Below are 18,219 nucleotides of genomic sequence, written 5' to 3' on the forward strand. Positions count from 1 at the left end.
TAAAACGAAAACAATTAAAAAATCAAAAATCTTACATTACAGTAAGAAATAATTAACAATAATTAAAAATCAAATGAACACAATTAAAAATCAATTTAATGCAATTAAAAATTAAGTTAAAAATTTATTTAACAAAAAAAATTTCAAAACGATTTTCCTGCCTGAAGCTGACAATGCTTTTTCGACCACATGTTGTGATCACAGGAATGAAAATTACCTAATAGGGGTGAGCATGGAACTTAAATAGGGACTATTTGTCTTCACACATGTGTGTAAAGGACCACAAGTCGGAGATTAGAAATGGCCGGCAATGTGGCAAGTGCTAATTGCTTAATGTCCGAAATTTTTTGATTTAAATTGACCCTGGCAAACTTCAGAATGATGTTGTTTTGAAGTAATACACTAGAAAAGAAATATGGTAACTTTGGGCCGAGTATCTTAGTGTTAATCTAATGTAATTTTGCACCAAGGTATTCAAAAAATCCCCTATAACTGTGTATATTGATAGGTTACGCTTGGAGAGCAAGGAAGTGAATGAAATAGTCAATAAGAGATTAAAAATGAATTTGATAGTACGAATGAGAGCTATAATGCTCAATATGTTCTACATTGATATCAATAATTGTGAAAGAATAATAGAAGTTTACCTCAATATGATACGTAGAACACTTCCGTATGATACTCTCCAGAAATTAAAACGAAAACAATTAAAAAGCGAAAATCTTACATTACACTAAGAAATAACAATAATTAAAAATCAAAAGAACACAATTAAAAATCGGTTAACGAAATTAAAAATCAATTAACACAATTAAAAATTAAGTAAAAAATTTATTTAACGAAAAAAATTGCAAAACGATTTTCCTTCCTGAAGCTGACAGTGCTTTTCGGCCGTATGTCGTGATCACAGGAATGAAAATTACTGAATAGGGGTGAGCATGGAACTTAAATAGGGATTATTTGTCTTCATGCATGCCTGTAAAGGACCGCGAGTCGTAGATTAGAAATGGCCAGTGAGCATTAACAGAATTCTCGTAATTTAATTTCGACAGTTTCTGCAATTAATAGTCTCATGTAATTACATTGGACACTAAGTAAAATAAAATTGTTAAATAAAAAGGTATGTTTTTCATTAATGGCATGAAAGGCTAATTCTGACGCTGCTGAACGAGAAGCATGCACTAAGGCCACGTATTGATTAACATGAAAATTCAGAGGAAACCACGTAGAGCCCTGATAAGATGAGTTGCAATCACTGCAAGAAATGTTGTATACTAGGTCATTTATTTGTGTTGTGAACAAGGAAAGGACTGAGCAATTGTTCAGTATAGTGTGTAATTTCCGTATCGGCCTGGCTACAATTTTAAATTCAGTATCTTTAAAGAATCTGTTAAGTTGTTTGTGCCACTGTTCAACATATGGGACAGAAATGAAGTATTTTTTGATATTACCATTGTTGGTTGGTGTATTTTTTGGTATTCTATTCTTAGCTTGTACCCTAATTCTGTCTGTTGCTTGTCTTGGCGCATTATAGCCTTAGTAGCTAATGCGGCAAAAAAATCCAAACAAACAAACAAACAAAACTGTCTATTGCAGCAAGTGGGTAACACCCAATCGTCCAACATTCAACAAACCTACATATCAACAGGTTACAAATCTTTCCTCGTATATGCTATCGCAAGACCAGATTTTACTTTTATCCACTATTGCAGGACCAGATTTCACTTTTATCCAAAGGATTAAATTACAATTTACCACCTCGAAAACTACCTCAAAAACAGTGCGTAATTGATATTGAATTTGGACTTCGTAATGTTTCACAAAAAGATTTATTTATTCAACAAGTTAACCAGGTGGTGAATAACGTAAAAGAAACATGACTTTTGAATACACGTGACAGTTCAGCTTTACGTGAACTTTGGGAAAATAAAGACATTATTATTCAGAGAGCTGATAAAGGAGATACAGTGGTAATACTCAATAAACCTAATTATATTAATAAGTTAGTCAGTTGTATCAGATACCTCTACTTATCTTGAAGTAGACCTGGCACTATTTACCAGTTTGGTCAATCAATACAATAAAACGTTAACCACGTATCGAAAAAATGACTATGTTACTATGGCTCAGTTAAAGGAATTGAAGGCCAGAACATACAATATTCTTGCACTTTTTGGTCAGGTAAAATTACATAAGACCAGATTTCCTATTTGGCCTAGTGTTTCCTACAGAAACTCGGCATTTTCATCTTTAGCTACACATGTATATAGCATTATAAAACCTTTTAGACAGACAATACAATTTGGGATTAAGAACTGCAATACACTATTTAATAACCTTAAGGACTGTAGACTTGGCGATAATGATAATTTATTCTCACTAGATGTTACCTTGTTATATACAAATGTAAACGTTGAATACACTTTGGGATATGTTAAATAATAACTCGATACCGATTAATTATAACCCCCTTAACCCCCCATAAGAAGCTTCCTATTAAGGAAATTTTTCACTTAGTTAAATTCTTAGTTGAAGAACTATATCACCTTTCGAGACAAAGTATACAAACAAATTTTTGGTTTGCCAATGGGATTAAGCCCGAGTGGCCTAATATTGGAGATCTATCTCTCAATGATTGAATGTATACATTTGACGCCTTTTCTACCCCATATCACGTACTATGGGAGGTATTTAGACGATGTTCTAGTCATTACCGATAGTAGCACTATCCAAGAAGTTTTACATTCGTTTAATAATATTCATTCTAGACTCAAATTTACAGTGGAGAGGGAGAATACGGATACTAAATCATCAAATTTTCTAACTTTCATGCTTACTCGGGACGTGAATAAAATCCAATTTAACATCTATCGAAAACCTACAAACACCGGTATGCGTCTTCATTATAACAGCTGTCACCCGTTCACCTACAAAAGATCGATTATCTTTAATCAATTTCTCAATGCTTATGAATATTCAATGACGGAATATACTTTGGGCTCAGAAATACAAATATTAACCAGAAGATTCTTAAACAAGGGTTACCCACTTGCTACAATAGACAGAATTAGGGTACAAGCTAAGGATAGAATACAAAATATACACCAAGAATTATCAAAAAATACTTTATTTCTGTCCCATATGTTGAACAGTGACACAAACGACTTAACAGATTCTTTAAAGATACCGAATTTAAAATTGTAGCCAGGCCAATATGGAAATTACACACACTATACCGAACAGTCACTCAGTCCTTTCCTCATTAGCAACACAAATAAATGACCTAGTATACAACATTTCTTGCAGTGATTGCGGCTCGTCTTATCAGGGTTCTGTGCAGTTTCCTCTGAATTTTCGTGTTAATCAACATGCGGCCTCAGTGCGTGCTTCTCTTTCAGCAGCGTCAGAATTAGCCTTTCATGCCATTAATGAAAAATATACTTTTTTTTTTATTTATTTAACAGGGCCAAAACACTTAGTGTCCAACATAATTATATGAGACTTAATTTCAGAAACCGTCAAAATTAAATTACATGAGAATTATATTAACGTTCGTCGTCCATTTCTAATCTCCGACTCGTGGTCCTTTATGTACATGTGTGAAGACAAATAATCCCTATTTAAGTTCCATGCTCACCTCTATTCGGTAATTTTCATTCCTGGGATCACAACACATGGTTGAAAAGCATTGTCACTTCAGGAAGGAAAATCGTTTTGCAATTTTTTTCATTAAATTAAATTTTTACTTAATTTTTAATTGCATTAAATTGATTTTTAATTGTGTTCATTTGATTGTTAATTATTTCTTACTGTAATTAAGATTTTCGATTTTTTAATTGTTTTCGTTTTAATTTCTGGAGAATATCATACAGAAGTGTTCTACGTTCTATATTGAGATAAACTTCCCTTGTTCTTTTACAATTATTTATGTGTTGATTTCTTCATGTTTTTGGTAAAAATGTTTTGATGCATGCACATGGATCAATTTGATATACATGTACTTAATGGTTACATAAACTGGAAAATGGAAGGAACTAATAGTTTCATGTTTATATTTTTTATAATGTTTTCTTTTTATTTTTAGCAATATTAATAAAAGTTTTATTTCATCGAAAGTAACATGTAAAAAATAAAATTTTAAAATTTTCCATTAAAAATCAAAACATTACATTGAAAAAAAAAATTGTGGTCCATTAGTAAAAGGTCCAATATTGGTGTGCTGCATACATAATAAAAAAAAAAAGCGCCCTTGTCTTTCAATACTCATTTCTGTTATTGGTCATTATTCAATCAGTTGAATCATGCTGTTGCTCTGGAGTACTAAGTTCTGTCATTGGCAGAACATATTCTTCCCTCATGCATGTGCGGCCTGCTTCTTTTGGACGGCTTGAGTGATTTACAAGAACTACCAGATTTAGACCGTATGTAAATAGTAAATTTCTTTGTTTCTGCAAAGATTGTGATGAAATTTTGTCAGTTAGCGGTTCATATCCTTAAATGGTTGCCAAATGGCAGTTATTAAGTTATAGATATTAAAGACACCCATTTTATGGGTGTCTTTAATATTGTACACCCATAAAATAAGGCAGTATATGAATATTTATAATGATTGAGGAATTTTGTCACGGTGATTTTCTTTACTTTTCTTTTATTATAAATGTTGAAGTTTTGCTATTGAAGGATGATGGGGAGGCTGACAGGCAGATGGACATAGGAGAACATTCCCTGTGAGAGATTATGTACTGGTGCAAGTTAGTGACAAAACACAAAAACACATGGTCAAAATTAGGTCTCCTGATTGGCTTGTTTTTGACATATTCACAGTAAACATGATGTCGTTAGCTACATTTCTGTTGAGATGAGCCGCATGTAAAGTGAACCTGTGGTTGAATTCAAACATTGTTGTTGACTCTTCCACCTCTGCACTCTTTCCTGGGGTGCCCCGAGTACAGGGCTGTGCTGAGGCATTTTAGTACCTGAGGCAAGAATGAAAAATTGCCCCCTACTTTTAATCATGGCAACGTTGGCAATTATTTAATCTTGTTTTTGGCACCCCTTTCAGCACCCCTTTAAAATGAGGCAAGAGCCTCGTTCTCCTCACCCTCGGCATGGCTCTGACTGAGGTACCATTAATAGGAAACACATTACAGAACATGCAACGAAATATCCCAAAATGGGCAGCTGTCAATTCTGGGATGCACAGATAACATTTTAAATACCTACTATGATATCACTATTTGCTCTCAGCTTCATTTTAAATAATTGGCTAGCGAATGGCTATACCTGTGTTTAATATAGTTGCCATGTCTGTTCAGTGATATGTATTGTGCATTCCTGTATCATACCATTTTTCACTTTGAAGTAAGCATAATAAATACAGTTCATTAACTGATTTTACCTGGTTTGTGGCACCTCCGTAGCCAGGTGGGCAAGAGCAGCAGTGCACAGCTCACGCTTCTTGATTAGACCAGGGTTCGAGCGCGTAATCCCACTGAATACGGAGGATGCGGAAAGGTCAGGGAATGACCACTGTATATCCCCGGAGCAATATGGCCTTAGTTGCTAATGCTCCTAAAAAAAAAAAAAAAAAAAAAACCAAAAAACAACCAACCTGGTTTGTTATGCCAGTTCATTTTGTTTTCATACCACTTGTCATTGTACCAAAAACTTTTTCTTTCACCAGTGCCATTTGTTGCATCTCACACTTAGAATCTTGCAGCTGATTTTGAAGTCAAATCAAATGAGTGATGTGATATCACTGAAACTTTCATTTCATGTGATGTCACATCACTAATTTTTCTTGCTAGCTGTGCTGCCAACTGAAAAATTTCCCAGAACACTTTTGCTGTAATAAAATTCTGAAGTCTGAGTACAGATCAAGCTATGTACACTTATTATGCAAATGGAATGGATGAGTAACTGTGAGTGCTTGTTAGTGGAGATTTTGGTCTGTTCCTTGTTGATTAGAGCAATTGGGAGTGAAAGCTCACCACTGGATATAAAATTTAAAATTTACTAGATGATGAATATTTTGCATCGACATTCACACATGAGGAGTTATTCAGCGAGGGGAATGCCAGAGGTGTATTCAACTCTGGCAATAAGCTAGAGAATCTTGTAATAACTGAGAGTAAAGTGGAGGAGAAATTGTTGAAGATAAACACAAGAAAGGCACCTGGGGTGGATGGGATCTATCCAGTTATATTAAAGGAGGCGGCAAAGGAAGTAAGCAAACGCTTAGCCATAATTATGAGAGCTTCCTTGGACTCAGGGGAATTACCCATGGACTGGAGATGTGCAAATGCGACCCCAATTCACAAAGGAAGATCAAAGGCTGACACAAGTAACTATAGACCTGTGAGTTTAACTTCTGTTCCCGAAAAATTAATGGAGGCACTGGTTAAAGAAGCACTGCAGGATCATCTAGACAAGACTTCAGTTATAGCTCGGACACAGCATGGTTTTGTTAAGGGGAAGTCTTGCCTGACCAATTTGATTGTATACTATGATGCAGTCACAAAAGAACTGGATGCAGGGAATAACTTTGATATTATATACTTGGATCTTAGAAAGGCTTTTGATATTGTTGCACATGGAAGACTGCTGGACAAATTGGAGCAGTGTGGCATTGGAGGCAAATTGCTGCTATGGATAAAGGGGTAGTTGAGGGGGAGAAGACAGAGAGTGGTAATCAATGGACACTGCTCATCGTGGACTAATGTTATTAGTGGAGTCCCTCAGGGTTCAGTATTGGGTCCATTATTGTTTCTGTATTTATAAATGATATTGATGATGGTACATCAAGCTTAATGTCCAAGTTTGCAGACGATACAAAGGTTGGCAGGGTTGTCAAGGACACTACTGACACTATGCTGCTGCAACAGGATCTGGAAAGGTTGAGCAGATGGGCTGAGAGGTGGCAAATGAAGTTTAACATTGACAAATGTAAAGTACTACATATGGGAAACAGCAACCCCAGAGCAACGTATCAACTCTGTGGTACTACACTGACAGTGGTAGAGAATGAAAGGGACCTGGGGGTGGTTGTGCAGGCAGATATGAAGTTCTCTTAGTAGTGCAGACGGGCTGCAAGAGTAGCTCATGGTGTATTGTCAATGATATATAGGAATTTTTCTAGCAGGGATAAGGAGGTGATTATTCCCTTGTATAAGGCAGTGGTCAGGCCACACCTAGAGTACTGTATACAGGCCTGGAGGCCTCATTTCAAGAAGAATGTAGAGCTGCTGGAACAAGTACAGAGAAGGGCAACAAGATTAGTGAATGGAACAAAGGGGGTGCTCTTACGAAGAAAGGCTTGAGTTTTGCAAATTACAGTGTCTGGAGACTAGGCACCAGCGAGGTGATCTGATAGAGGTGTATAAAGCCTTGAATAGTTTGAGCATGCTCAATGCTGATGGGATTCTTACTCTTGCTCAGAATAATCACCTGAGAGGGCATAAATTCAGATTGAGGAAAAACAGATGTAGGATAGACGTGAGGAAATTTGCCTTTAGCCAGCGGGTGGTTGGTTGGTGGAACAGACTTCCATCCCTTGTCGTGGAAGTTGATAGCCTAAATAAGTTTAAGGCTCAGCTAGACAGGTATTTCGAACGAACAGAGGGATGAAGTGGAAGTGGTTATTTTTTATTTATTTATTTATTTATTATTTATTTATTTATTTTTTTTTTTTTGGCTGATGCTGCATAAGCTTGCTTTCTTGCATCAAATGCCTCTACTAATGCTAATGCTAATGATTATCCATATCAGTACTTTAGGGAAAGTATTATTGGCAAGAATATTCTAGATCTGATCATCACTCTTCCTCCTGCTAGTATCACAGAGTTCACAGTTTAAGAATCCATAGCAATCATGGAGTGCTAAGGTCAGTGATGAAGTGAACTCTTATTTGATAGAGGTGAGGGCAGGGGCATCAATTTCAGTAATGGGTGCTGTGATAGTGTAAGATGCTGCATGGCCTCTGTAAACTGGGGAGGCAGTGTGGGCAGGGCTTACAACCCTGGGATACCGGTAATTTTTTCCCCGGTATTCAAATACCGGTATTGATACAAAAATATCAGTTTTTCAGTACTAATTTAAACAATAATTGTTTATGATTTATTCACATAAAGGTTATAAAATCGACAACAAAAAATCATTAATATTACTGAATTTGCAACTGAGGGACTGTTATACACAATACAAATGTAACTAAACCTGAAAATGTCATGAAACTCAGATATGTCACTTTGTTGCACACAAAAAGAAAAAGTAACTAATGAATGTTAATGAAAGCGCTTGGCAATCAAATTTATAATGATTGCCAAGTTTTATTTGGCAATCAGATTTATAATGATTGCCAAATTTTATTTGGCAATCAAAATTCTGAAATAGCTAGAGAATTGCATACACATTGAAACTCTGTATTTCACAGAAGCAAAAAAATTTATCACAGGTTCTTCAGTATTTGCAAAGGGGAACACAAGATGATAGCAAATTATTTCCCAGACTCAGTAAAGATACTATAGTGAAAACTATACTTTGCTTAATAAAATGTCTTTTCCCTTCAGAATATGATGAACAGAATTCAATATTAGAAGATCAACATGGAACAGAACATCAGTGTTCCCTCATATCCTTTTCAAAATAAGATATTGCCTGACTCTAATGAGATACAGTCATTAAAAAATAAGCTTGAGTTGGCAATTAATGAAAGACTTTTAACTGTTCCTGATAAAAAAGTTCAAAGACTAGAAAATATGGTTAAAAAGGAAATAACATTTTTTGAAGATAAGGGAATAAGGGGGGTAAACCTGCAACTCATCTGTGACTATCTTAGTGCAACAGCACCATCCAGCATGGAATCTGAAAGGGTATTTTCTTCTGCTAATCAAATATGTACCAAAATTAGATCTAGTTTAAACCATAACACTGTTGATTGCTTATATTTCTTAAGAGCTCGCTTTATGCAGACAGGTAGTGTAGATGCTTAAAAATAACTAAATTTGCAGTATCAATATGTACATTTTTTTGTTTAGAACAACTGTATTTTTAATAATTTTTTGTTAGAATATTTATTATTGTAATAAAAGTTTGATTTAAAACATGAATTCAAGTAATTACTTGTTTTTCCTTACTTTATTGCTCCTAATTTGCATTAACATTTATTGAGAAAAATGTTTGTTTTCGGAATACCGGTATCCCAGCTTCATAAATTAAAATTAGCGAAATACCAGTGTTAAGATTTTGACCTGTATTGTGAGCCCTAAGTGTGGGGCAAAATTGGGACAATGTTAGACAAAATTATACCTTTAAGGATTAATTTTAAGGTCGCCATAATGGAAGCTATATTGCATATGTATTATTAATATATATTAGCATTAGCATTAATTGAGGCATATGATGCAAGAAAGTATCATATGCCTCAACTAATGGCTTTTGGCATCAGCCAAAAAAAAAAAAAAAAAAAAAAAAAAACCCCTTCCCATTTCACCCATCCGATCACTCCAAATGTTTGTCTAGTTCAGCCTTAAATTTATTTAAACTATCAACTTCCACAACAACAGATGGAAGTCTGTTCCAGCAATCAACTACCCACTGGCTAAAGGCAAACTTCTGTACATCTATTCTACAACTGTCTTTCCTCAGTTTAAATCTATGCCCGCTCAGGTTCTTAGTCTCAGCAGGTGGAGGTATCTCATCAGCATTGAGACTGCTCAAACCATTCAAAGTCTTGTACAACTCAATCAGATTACCTTGCAGGCAGGTGCCTAGTCTACAGATGCTGCAACTGACAGAATTTAAGGCTCTCCTGGTAAGAGAACCCCTTTGTTTGTTCTTCTCACCAATCTTGTTGCCCTTCTCTGTACTCATTCTGGCAACTCTACATCCTTCCTAAAATGAGGCCTCCAGACCTGTATGCAATATTCAAGGTGTGGCCTGCCTTACCTTATACAAAAGGATAATCACCTCCTTGTCTCTGCTAATAAAATTACTACATATCACTGACAAAACTCCATGACTTGCTCTGGCAGCCCATCTGTGCTCAGAGAACTTCATTTCCAACTGCCCAATTACCCCAAGGTATTTTTCATTCCCCATCTAACTGAGTGTAGTATCACACAGTTGGTACATTTCTCTTAAGTTACTACTACTACCCATATGCAGTACTTTGCATTTGTCAATATTAAACTTCAGTTGCTATTTCTCAGCCCATCTACCTAACTTTTCGAGATCCAGTTGCAGTAGCATACTGTCTTTACTGTCATTAACAACCCAGCTATCCTTTGTATCATCGGCAAACTTGGACATTAAGCCTGATATACCTTCATCAATATCTTTAATAAATGCAAAAAAGAACAATGGGCCCAGAACCGAACCCTGGGGGACTCCACTAATAACATTAGCCCACGTACAGCAGTGACCATTTATTACCACTCTCTGCCATCTCCCACTCAACCATCCCTTTATCCATTGCAGCAACTTGCCCTTAATGCCATACCGCTCCAATTTGTACAGCAGTCTTCTATGTGCAACAGTATCAAAAGCTTTCCTGAAATCCAAGCATATGATATCAAAATTATTTTTGGCATCCAGTTCCTTTGTGACCACATTGTAATATCCAATCAAATTGGTCAGACAAGACTCCCTCATAACAAACCCATGCTGTGTCTGAACTATTACTACAGTCTTGTATAGGTGATCCTGCATCACTTCTTTAACCAGTGACTCAATTATTTTCTCATGAACGGAAGTTAAACTAACAGGTCTATAATTATTTGCATCACCTTTGAACCCCTTTTTTGTGAATTGGTGATACATTTGCACACCTCCAGTCCATGGGGATCTTCCCTGAATCCAAGGATGCTCTCATAATTATGGCTAAGGGTTTGCTTACTTTCCTTGCTGCCTCCTTCAGTATAACTGGATAGATTCCATCTGCTCCAGGTGCTTTTTTTTATATTTAACTTCAACAATTTCTATTCCACTTTGCTCTCCATTATTACAAAATCATTTAGCTCGCTGTTAAGAGTTTAATAAACTTCTGTCCTCCACTTCCTTACAGAATTCCTCCTGTGTGAATGTAGATGCAAAATACTCATTCAGTTTGTCAGCTATCTGAGCAGGATCATCAACAGTCGAGCCACCAACATCAGGTGGACCAATCTGATACATCCCCTACCTTCTAGATTTTATATAAGTAAAGAAGTCTTTGTTGTTTGTCTTTGCATCCTTTGCCAAGGATTTCTCATAATCAGCCTTCACTTGCCTAACTGCCTTTGTGACTTGATTACAGACTAGCTTATATCTACCATAGGCTTCTGTTTCATCTGCTAATTTATATGCATTCCATACATTTTTCTTCTCTGCCACGAACCTCAGGTGCCTCCATAGCCAGGTAGAAAGGAGCAGCAGTGCGTAGCACACGCTTCTTGATTAGACCGGGGTTCGAGCCCGTCACCACCAAATACTGGAGGATGCAGAATGGTCAGGGAATGACCACCGCATATTCCCGGAGCAATATGGCCTTAGTTGCTAATGCTCCTAAAACCCAAATAACAAACAATAATAACAGCCACGAACCTCATTAATTCATCTGACATCCATTTAGGCGTGAACCTTGAACAGTATTTCTTAGTTGGAATGAAAAGCCTAGTAGCTTCCAAGATTAATTCATTGAAGGCCACCCATTTAGAATTCACTGTTTTTAACATCATCAGTTGATCCCCCTGTATAGAATTCAAAAACTGCCTGAGACCACTGTAGTTACCTTTAAAAACAAAAACCCTTCCCTTTACCCTGAATGGTAGTTAATCTTTAAATAAATCCCACATCAGTATACTATGATCATTCACCTAATGGTTCCTTTATCTGCAAATTCCTAATGCATGCACATCACTGCTGATAATCAGATCAAGTGTATTACCCCCCCTATGGTTACCCCTCGAACATGTTGCTGTAGAAAAGAATCCTCCAATAAATCCACAAAAGTCTTGCTAGTATGCGAGTGATACCAACCCACAAGTTCCAGCCAATATCTGGAAAGTTAAAATCTCCCATTACAGGACATTCTGATTTACTGGCTCACTCTATTTCTCTGCACAATTGTTTGTTGTACTGATCAGCGTCATTAGGCCTATAACACACTCCTACTTTCATTTTCCCTTTCCCAGTGTTTGTCACACCAAACTGATCAACATTGCACTGTCCACCCATGTCAACTGGATGCACTTCCTTAGATTTTTATGTGTTTCTTAACTAACAGCATAACCCCTCCTCCCTTCCTGTTTTGTCTATCCCTTCTGTATACATTGTACTCCCCAAATTCCAATTTTGCACTGCTTATATCTGTGGACACCATGTCTCTGTTATCCTAACAATATCTGCTTTTGATGCCTTGATCAGCATATATACTACTACAGTATGGAACTGGCTAGTTTAATGGAGCAAAAAAAATTGCATGGGCAGTAATAAATTATAGAAAAGCTCTTAAAAATATAGAGAATCAATAGTCATGATTGGTAATACCACCACAAAAGTAAGCTGAGTGTGAGAAATCACTGTCTAAAAAAAATAAATAAATAAAGGTCTCAGTGAATTTTTCACTTATTTAATTACAAAGAATAAAAGAAGAAATCAGGTTGGTTCCCCCTTACTTAATGGATGTGGGAAAATCATTGATAAATCAGCTGATGTAGTTGATGAATTTAATTGGTACTTTGCATCAAATTTTGCCAATGAAAATCCCTTCATAGTGAATGAACTGTTGTGGCAGAACCTGAGCACTCTCAAATCAATGATATGGAAATTAATGAGGATTTCTTTCTGCAAAAATTGTTTAGCCTGAGGACAAATTAGGGTCCTGTTGTAATTGTGAATATCTAATTATTTTAAAGCAGTCAGTGAGGGATAATGTAGCATAATTAAGATTAATTGTGAGGGTCTAATTAGACTTGGAATGATTCCCATGGTTTCAACTGCACCACTGTATTACCAATATGTAGATGTGGTTCCAAGAATGAATTGGCAAATACAAACCATAATCATGAATTTAATGTAAGAAAAATCATGGGGGGCAGGTATTAAGAATGTACTACAGGGTGAGTTAAATAGAAATAGTTTTCTCAGAATGAAACAATTACAGGGTTGGCCAGATAGAAAATTTTCTCACAATAAAACAGTTTTCATAAAACTGTATTTTATACACAGTTTTGAGTTGAAGTAGAGTTGAATGCAGGAAGTAACTTTGAAATTGTTTAGTTGGATTTTAGTAAAGTATTTAATTTGGTTCTGTTCAAGCGATTGCTATATAAACGGGAACATATTGGGATCCCAGGTGAGTTCCTCAGTTGTGTTATAGGATGGCTATTGAAAGGGTTTTAATTAATAGATACTGCTCAGAATGGGTTAGGGTTAGGATTAGAGCCTCCTAGAGATCAGTGTTTGGACTTCTGTTTCTGATGTGCTTAAATTACATTGATCATGCTACAATTTTGACATTATAGCATAGCACCAATCAATTACATTGATTAGTGGCATGCTATAATCCAAAATTGTCATATCTACAAATGCCAAAATTTGTAGATATGGAAATTGGGAGAATAGGCAATGTCTGATGTCAAGCAATGCTCCTTCAGACTGACTTGAATAAGATTTAGGAATCTGAAGCTTGTCCAAGTCATCTATTGCTGCAAAATGCAAGGACTGCTATTTTACACTTGGGGTATAACATTCTAAAATAATGGATTCACTTGGAGGAGCTAATTTAAAAATATCAGACAGATTTAGAAGTTTTCACTGCACAGAGAACTGCATATTTACCAGCACAGGTAGGCATGTGGTTCAGTGCAATGCAGATAGGAGGTAAGGGGGGGGGAGAGGGTCCTGTTGATGATTTGTGCTTGTGGAGATAAGAAGGCCATAATCCACTTGTGATACTCTACTTAAAATACTGTGTCCAGGTAAGGTGGCCACTCCTAAAAAAAGATGTGCCTGAAAGTGTCCAAAGATAGGCATTGTGCCTAATATTGGCTAAAGAGTGTCCATATAAGAATATGTGAGCTGCAGAGCTTGGTAACTAGGTAGCTTAGAGGAGCCCTAATTTAAATTTATAAAACTGTTAAAGGGAGACATGAAAATGAAAGTGAGACTTTAACATTATTAATTGATGTTAGAATTATTTGCTAGCATCACTTAATGCTGGGGAAGTAATTGCATGCTAAGGGAGAAAATTATACACTAGATTGTAGAAAATTTTACTTCAGTTAATTGTTAATACAGTAAATTTACCACAGTGAATTGTTAATAATTGGAATAATTAATCTTCTTGGATAGTTGTGGCTGATGGCTTGGTGTTATTCAAAGATCTGTATCTATGGTAAGAGGTATAAAGCATAAGATATATTTTTTTAATTGGTGGCAGAGCAGAAGCCACTAACTTTTTGCTGCACCATCCATTAAAAAAAATATATGAAAGAAAGATAGATACTACGACTAATACTGATACCCGTACTAATATAATACCAAATGTTGAAAATGTTTGGTATGGTTAAGTTGTAAATATTACAACTTAACCACATTCATTACTGGAGCATGCTTTAAAAATATTATAACATTTGTGATTAAGATTTAGCTAATAAAACTTTAAATTTATGAAAATTAATTGTTATTTAGGCCAAAAGACACCTTCTGGAACTGCACCAACATTTGTTGAGAAACCAAAGATTATTTCAGAAGATGGTGGCAAGAGAATTATTATGGAATGCAAAGTTAAAGCTAAACCTAAACCAGACATACAATGGATGTGTGATAATGTGATTGTGAAAGAAACTTCAAGAATCAAACAGATAATTAAGGAGGAAAAGGAAACATACATTATTAGACTAGAGCTTAGGGTAAGAGTATGGAGTTGTATAGATTAATTTAAAAAAAAAAATTAATTGTTTTTTATTTTTTATTAAGGATAAAGAAGAGCAACATTTTGCATGCATTGTAACTTAGTTTATTTTTACTTCACATATTGAATTATGTCTGAAATAAACATTAACCAATGAACAAATGCATCACAAAATTGTGTAGCACAAATTGTGGTGGAGAAAGTTCACTAATGTTAATTTCGGATAAAAGGCAAAAAAAAAAAAAAAAAATGGGAAACTTAAAAAAATTTATTCTTAATTGGGACTGTATTAGATAATGAGATAAAAGAAATGTCTTTAGTAACAACAGTCTTGTTATCCAAAAAATTAATTTTCCTGACTTCATTATGGCCTTGTGTTATGGTAAAAAAAAACAGATGAAAATGAAGGCAATCCAAAACTCTACAAAAAATTACACAGGACACAGCATGTGCTATACTATTTTTGTGCAGACATGGTACCACAGAAAATTTTTTCATGTCCATACTTTTCCTATTAAAAAATAATTAATGATTTCCAATTTAAAGTAAATATCATATTGGAGAAATATATTAACACTCACTAACGGAATTCTAATAAATATTTTAATTTTTAATTAATTAATTATTTATTTATTTTTGATGGATTTTCTTCTACAGTTATGCTAGCTGAAGAACTACACAAGTTGTCTATCGAACATGTCTAGTATCAAGTTTCATGACAATAGGATTCCCATAATGTTTTTTATAAGCTGAAGAACTACATGAAGTTCAGCAAACTATTTGCCATGAAAAGTTTTTATAGCTATAGCATTTTTAAGTTTTTTGAGCATACTAATTAAATATTAGTCAAACCAATGCTTCATTTATTTAAAAACCACTTATTATCCACCTAGTTTAACCTAGCATCAGTAGTACACCAAGCATGTGGCAAATGCAGTCGTGTGTTGCCTGACAGATGCCAATTTCCTTTTTAATATCTGAAAAAGTTATGGGTCTTTTTGAATTCTGCTTGGGTAGTACCAGTATTTAAACTTCCATTTTCCAGTTTTAAACTTGTGCAAACACACATATTTCTGCTTATTATATGTAAAAATACTTTAAACAAATGTATTATAAAATATTATATTTTAAATATATTATAAAACACACACTGAGTAAATTCTTTAAAATCCGGCATGGGGATGGAGTAGTGCTGGATTTTAAAATTTTCTAAATTTTAGAGAGGTACATATAGTGATTGAGCAGTGAATATTAAGCACTAACAGCTTGAACTTATTTACATCTGTAAACATTTATAATGATAAAGCCAATGCTAGTGGTTAAAATGTAAATAACAGTTCAATTTGTTAAATGTAAACAAATGAATAAATATAGTGGTAGCAAATTTTATCATGTACTGTAATGTTTATTTTAAATGCATGCCTAAAAACACTATCAGACAGAATATCAATGAGTGTACGTTCAAAGAAAAAAAACGTTTGTTTTGGAGAATAGGAAAAAAAATTAACTGTTCCTACGAATGGGCCTGGTGTACTGGGGGTCCATGGTTTATAATAATAACATACACGTATAAGTTATAAATCCAGTTTAATGTAAGAATACAAATATATACTAACAGTAGCTTTCGAGACACGTGTCTCTTCATCAACTGACATTGATGAAGAGACGCATCTCGAAAGCTACTGTTAGTATATATTTGTATTCTTACATTAAACTGGATTTATAACTTATACGTGTATGTTATTATTATAAACAAATATAATGAAGTGTATACTTTATTAATTTACATGAAATCTTTATTTTATTAATGATTTTGGAGAAATTCAATCAGTTTCTCGCATGTAATAACAAACATCTCCAAGTTTCATTTTTTTGAAATCCTTTATAACTACAGTATAGCTGAGAAGAAAAAAACAGGTGGCACAAGGTCACTCAGTAGGGAATGTCATTACTATGGAGTGAAAGATAAGTGAATGACCTTGATCCACCCGTGCTTTTCCTCCCTTTGGTCATGCATGTGCTGAGGACTGTATGTATATTTATAATGGTGGCAAAAATAATTTGTGTGAAATTAAATCTATAGTTAATCAATCATGCATTTTTTCAGCTGTACATACCTACTGGGCAACAGCCCTCTCGGCTGTTATAAAGTGATGTAAAATTGGTCACCACTCATGCAAGTGCTATATTACCATCTATAGCTGGTAATACAGAACTTGCATGAGTGGTTATCAGCTAATTTGCAAGATTTCTTCTAAGTTTTTAAGTAGGTAAAGAGGCCTGTGTGCTCTAGATTCATTCTGTATAATTTATTATGTAGCACAGAGCGAAATGGAAAGTAAAATAAAATAAATGGCAAGTTTAATGTTCAATAGTAAAACAGAATGTTAAATACATACAGTAGAAAAAGCTTTCGGTTATTATGGTAATGTTCATCAGTTGAACAAAGTTTAGGAATGTAGAACTTAAGAGTGTGTAGTGCCAGTCATGCACAGTAAACTGCGTGACGTAACAACCAACTGTTTGAATTTGAAGCCTGTGGTTGTGACTTATGTGAATGTTGCTAATGTTTGCCTCAATAACAAGGTTGGACACGACATCCACTGCGTCTGTTGACCAAAGTATTAGAGCACGTGATGTGCAACGACTCCAACCAGGCACGGCGTCAGCACTGGTGGGACCGATCAACAACCATGACATTGCAGCATGGGTCAGTGTCGTGTCGGGTTGATCAGAAGTGCCCAGCAATGGCTGAGTGTTCTATGTCTGCTAAGCAGATGGCTCTTTCATGTTCTGAGATACGTTTGCTGAGCCTTCTGCCAGTTTCTCCGATGTAGCAACCAGTGCATCACGGCAAGAAATGCGGTAGACTAGTCCACTTTGTAGTAAAGTGGGAACCAATGTTCATTCTAGAGATGAGGGATCGCAATTTCCTTTCCAGGAGCTGTATGCCCTTTATCCCATGAAATTTCAAGACCCTAGAAGCCTGCTGTGATAGGTTTGGGTAGTGATAGGTTTTAATTTAAAACAATTAAAAATCAAATTAACGCAATTAAAAGAATCTAACGAAAATATTCAAAACGATTTTTCGTTTTCGTTAAACATAATATTTTCGTTAGATTCTTTTAATTGCGTTAATTTGATTTTTAATTGTTTCAAATTGATTTGAATTGTGTTAAATTGATTATTTAATTATTTATATTTTACTCTAATGTACCGGTAAGTTGTCGATTTTTTCGTTTTTTCCGTTTTAATTTCTGGAGGGTATCATACAGAAGTGTTCTACGCACTATATTGAGGTAAACTCCTCTTATTATTTTTCTAAT

General features: G+C 35.0%; 1 protein-coding gene across 2 annotated transcripts in view; it reads left to right on the forward strand.

The window, feature by feature from the left end:
• LOC150079033 (twitchin-like) overlaps nt 1-18,219 on the forward strand; it is a 2,795,346-nt gene that overhangs the window by 439,226 nt on the left and 2,337,901 nt on the right. For both annotated transcript variants that reach the window (XM_090382361.1, XM_090382360.1), the window contains one exon: nt 14,671-14,891. In XM_090382361.1, coding sequence (XP_090238487.1) covers nt 14,671-14,891 — 221 coding nt within the window. The remainder of the gene's footprint in view (nt 1-14,670; nt 14,892-18,219) is intronic.

Source organism: Mastigoproctus giganteus, chromosome 10 (genome assembly GCF_048544385.1).
Source record: "Mastigoproctus giganteus isolate SK-2022 chromosome 10, ASM4854438v1, whole genome shotgun sequence".
Taxonomy (NCBI): Eukaryota; Metazoa; Arthropoda; class Arachnida; order Uropygi; family Thelyphonidae; genus Mastigoproctus; species Mastigoproctus giganteus.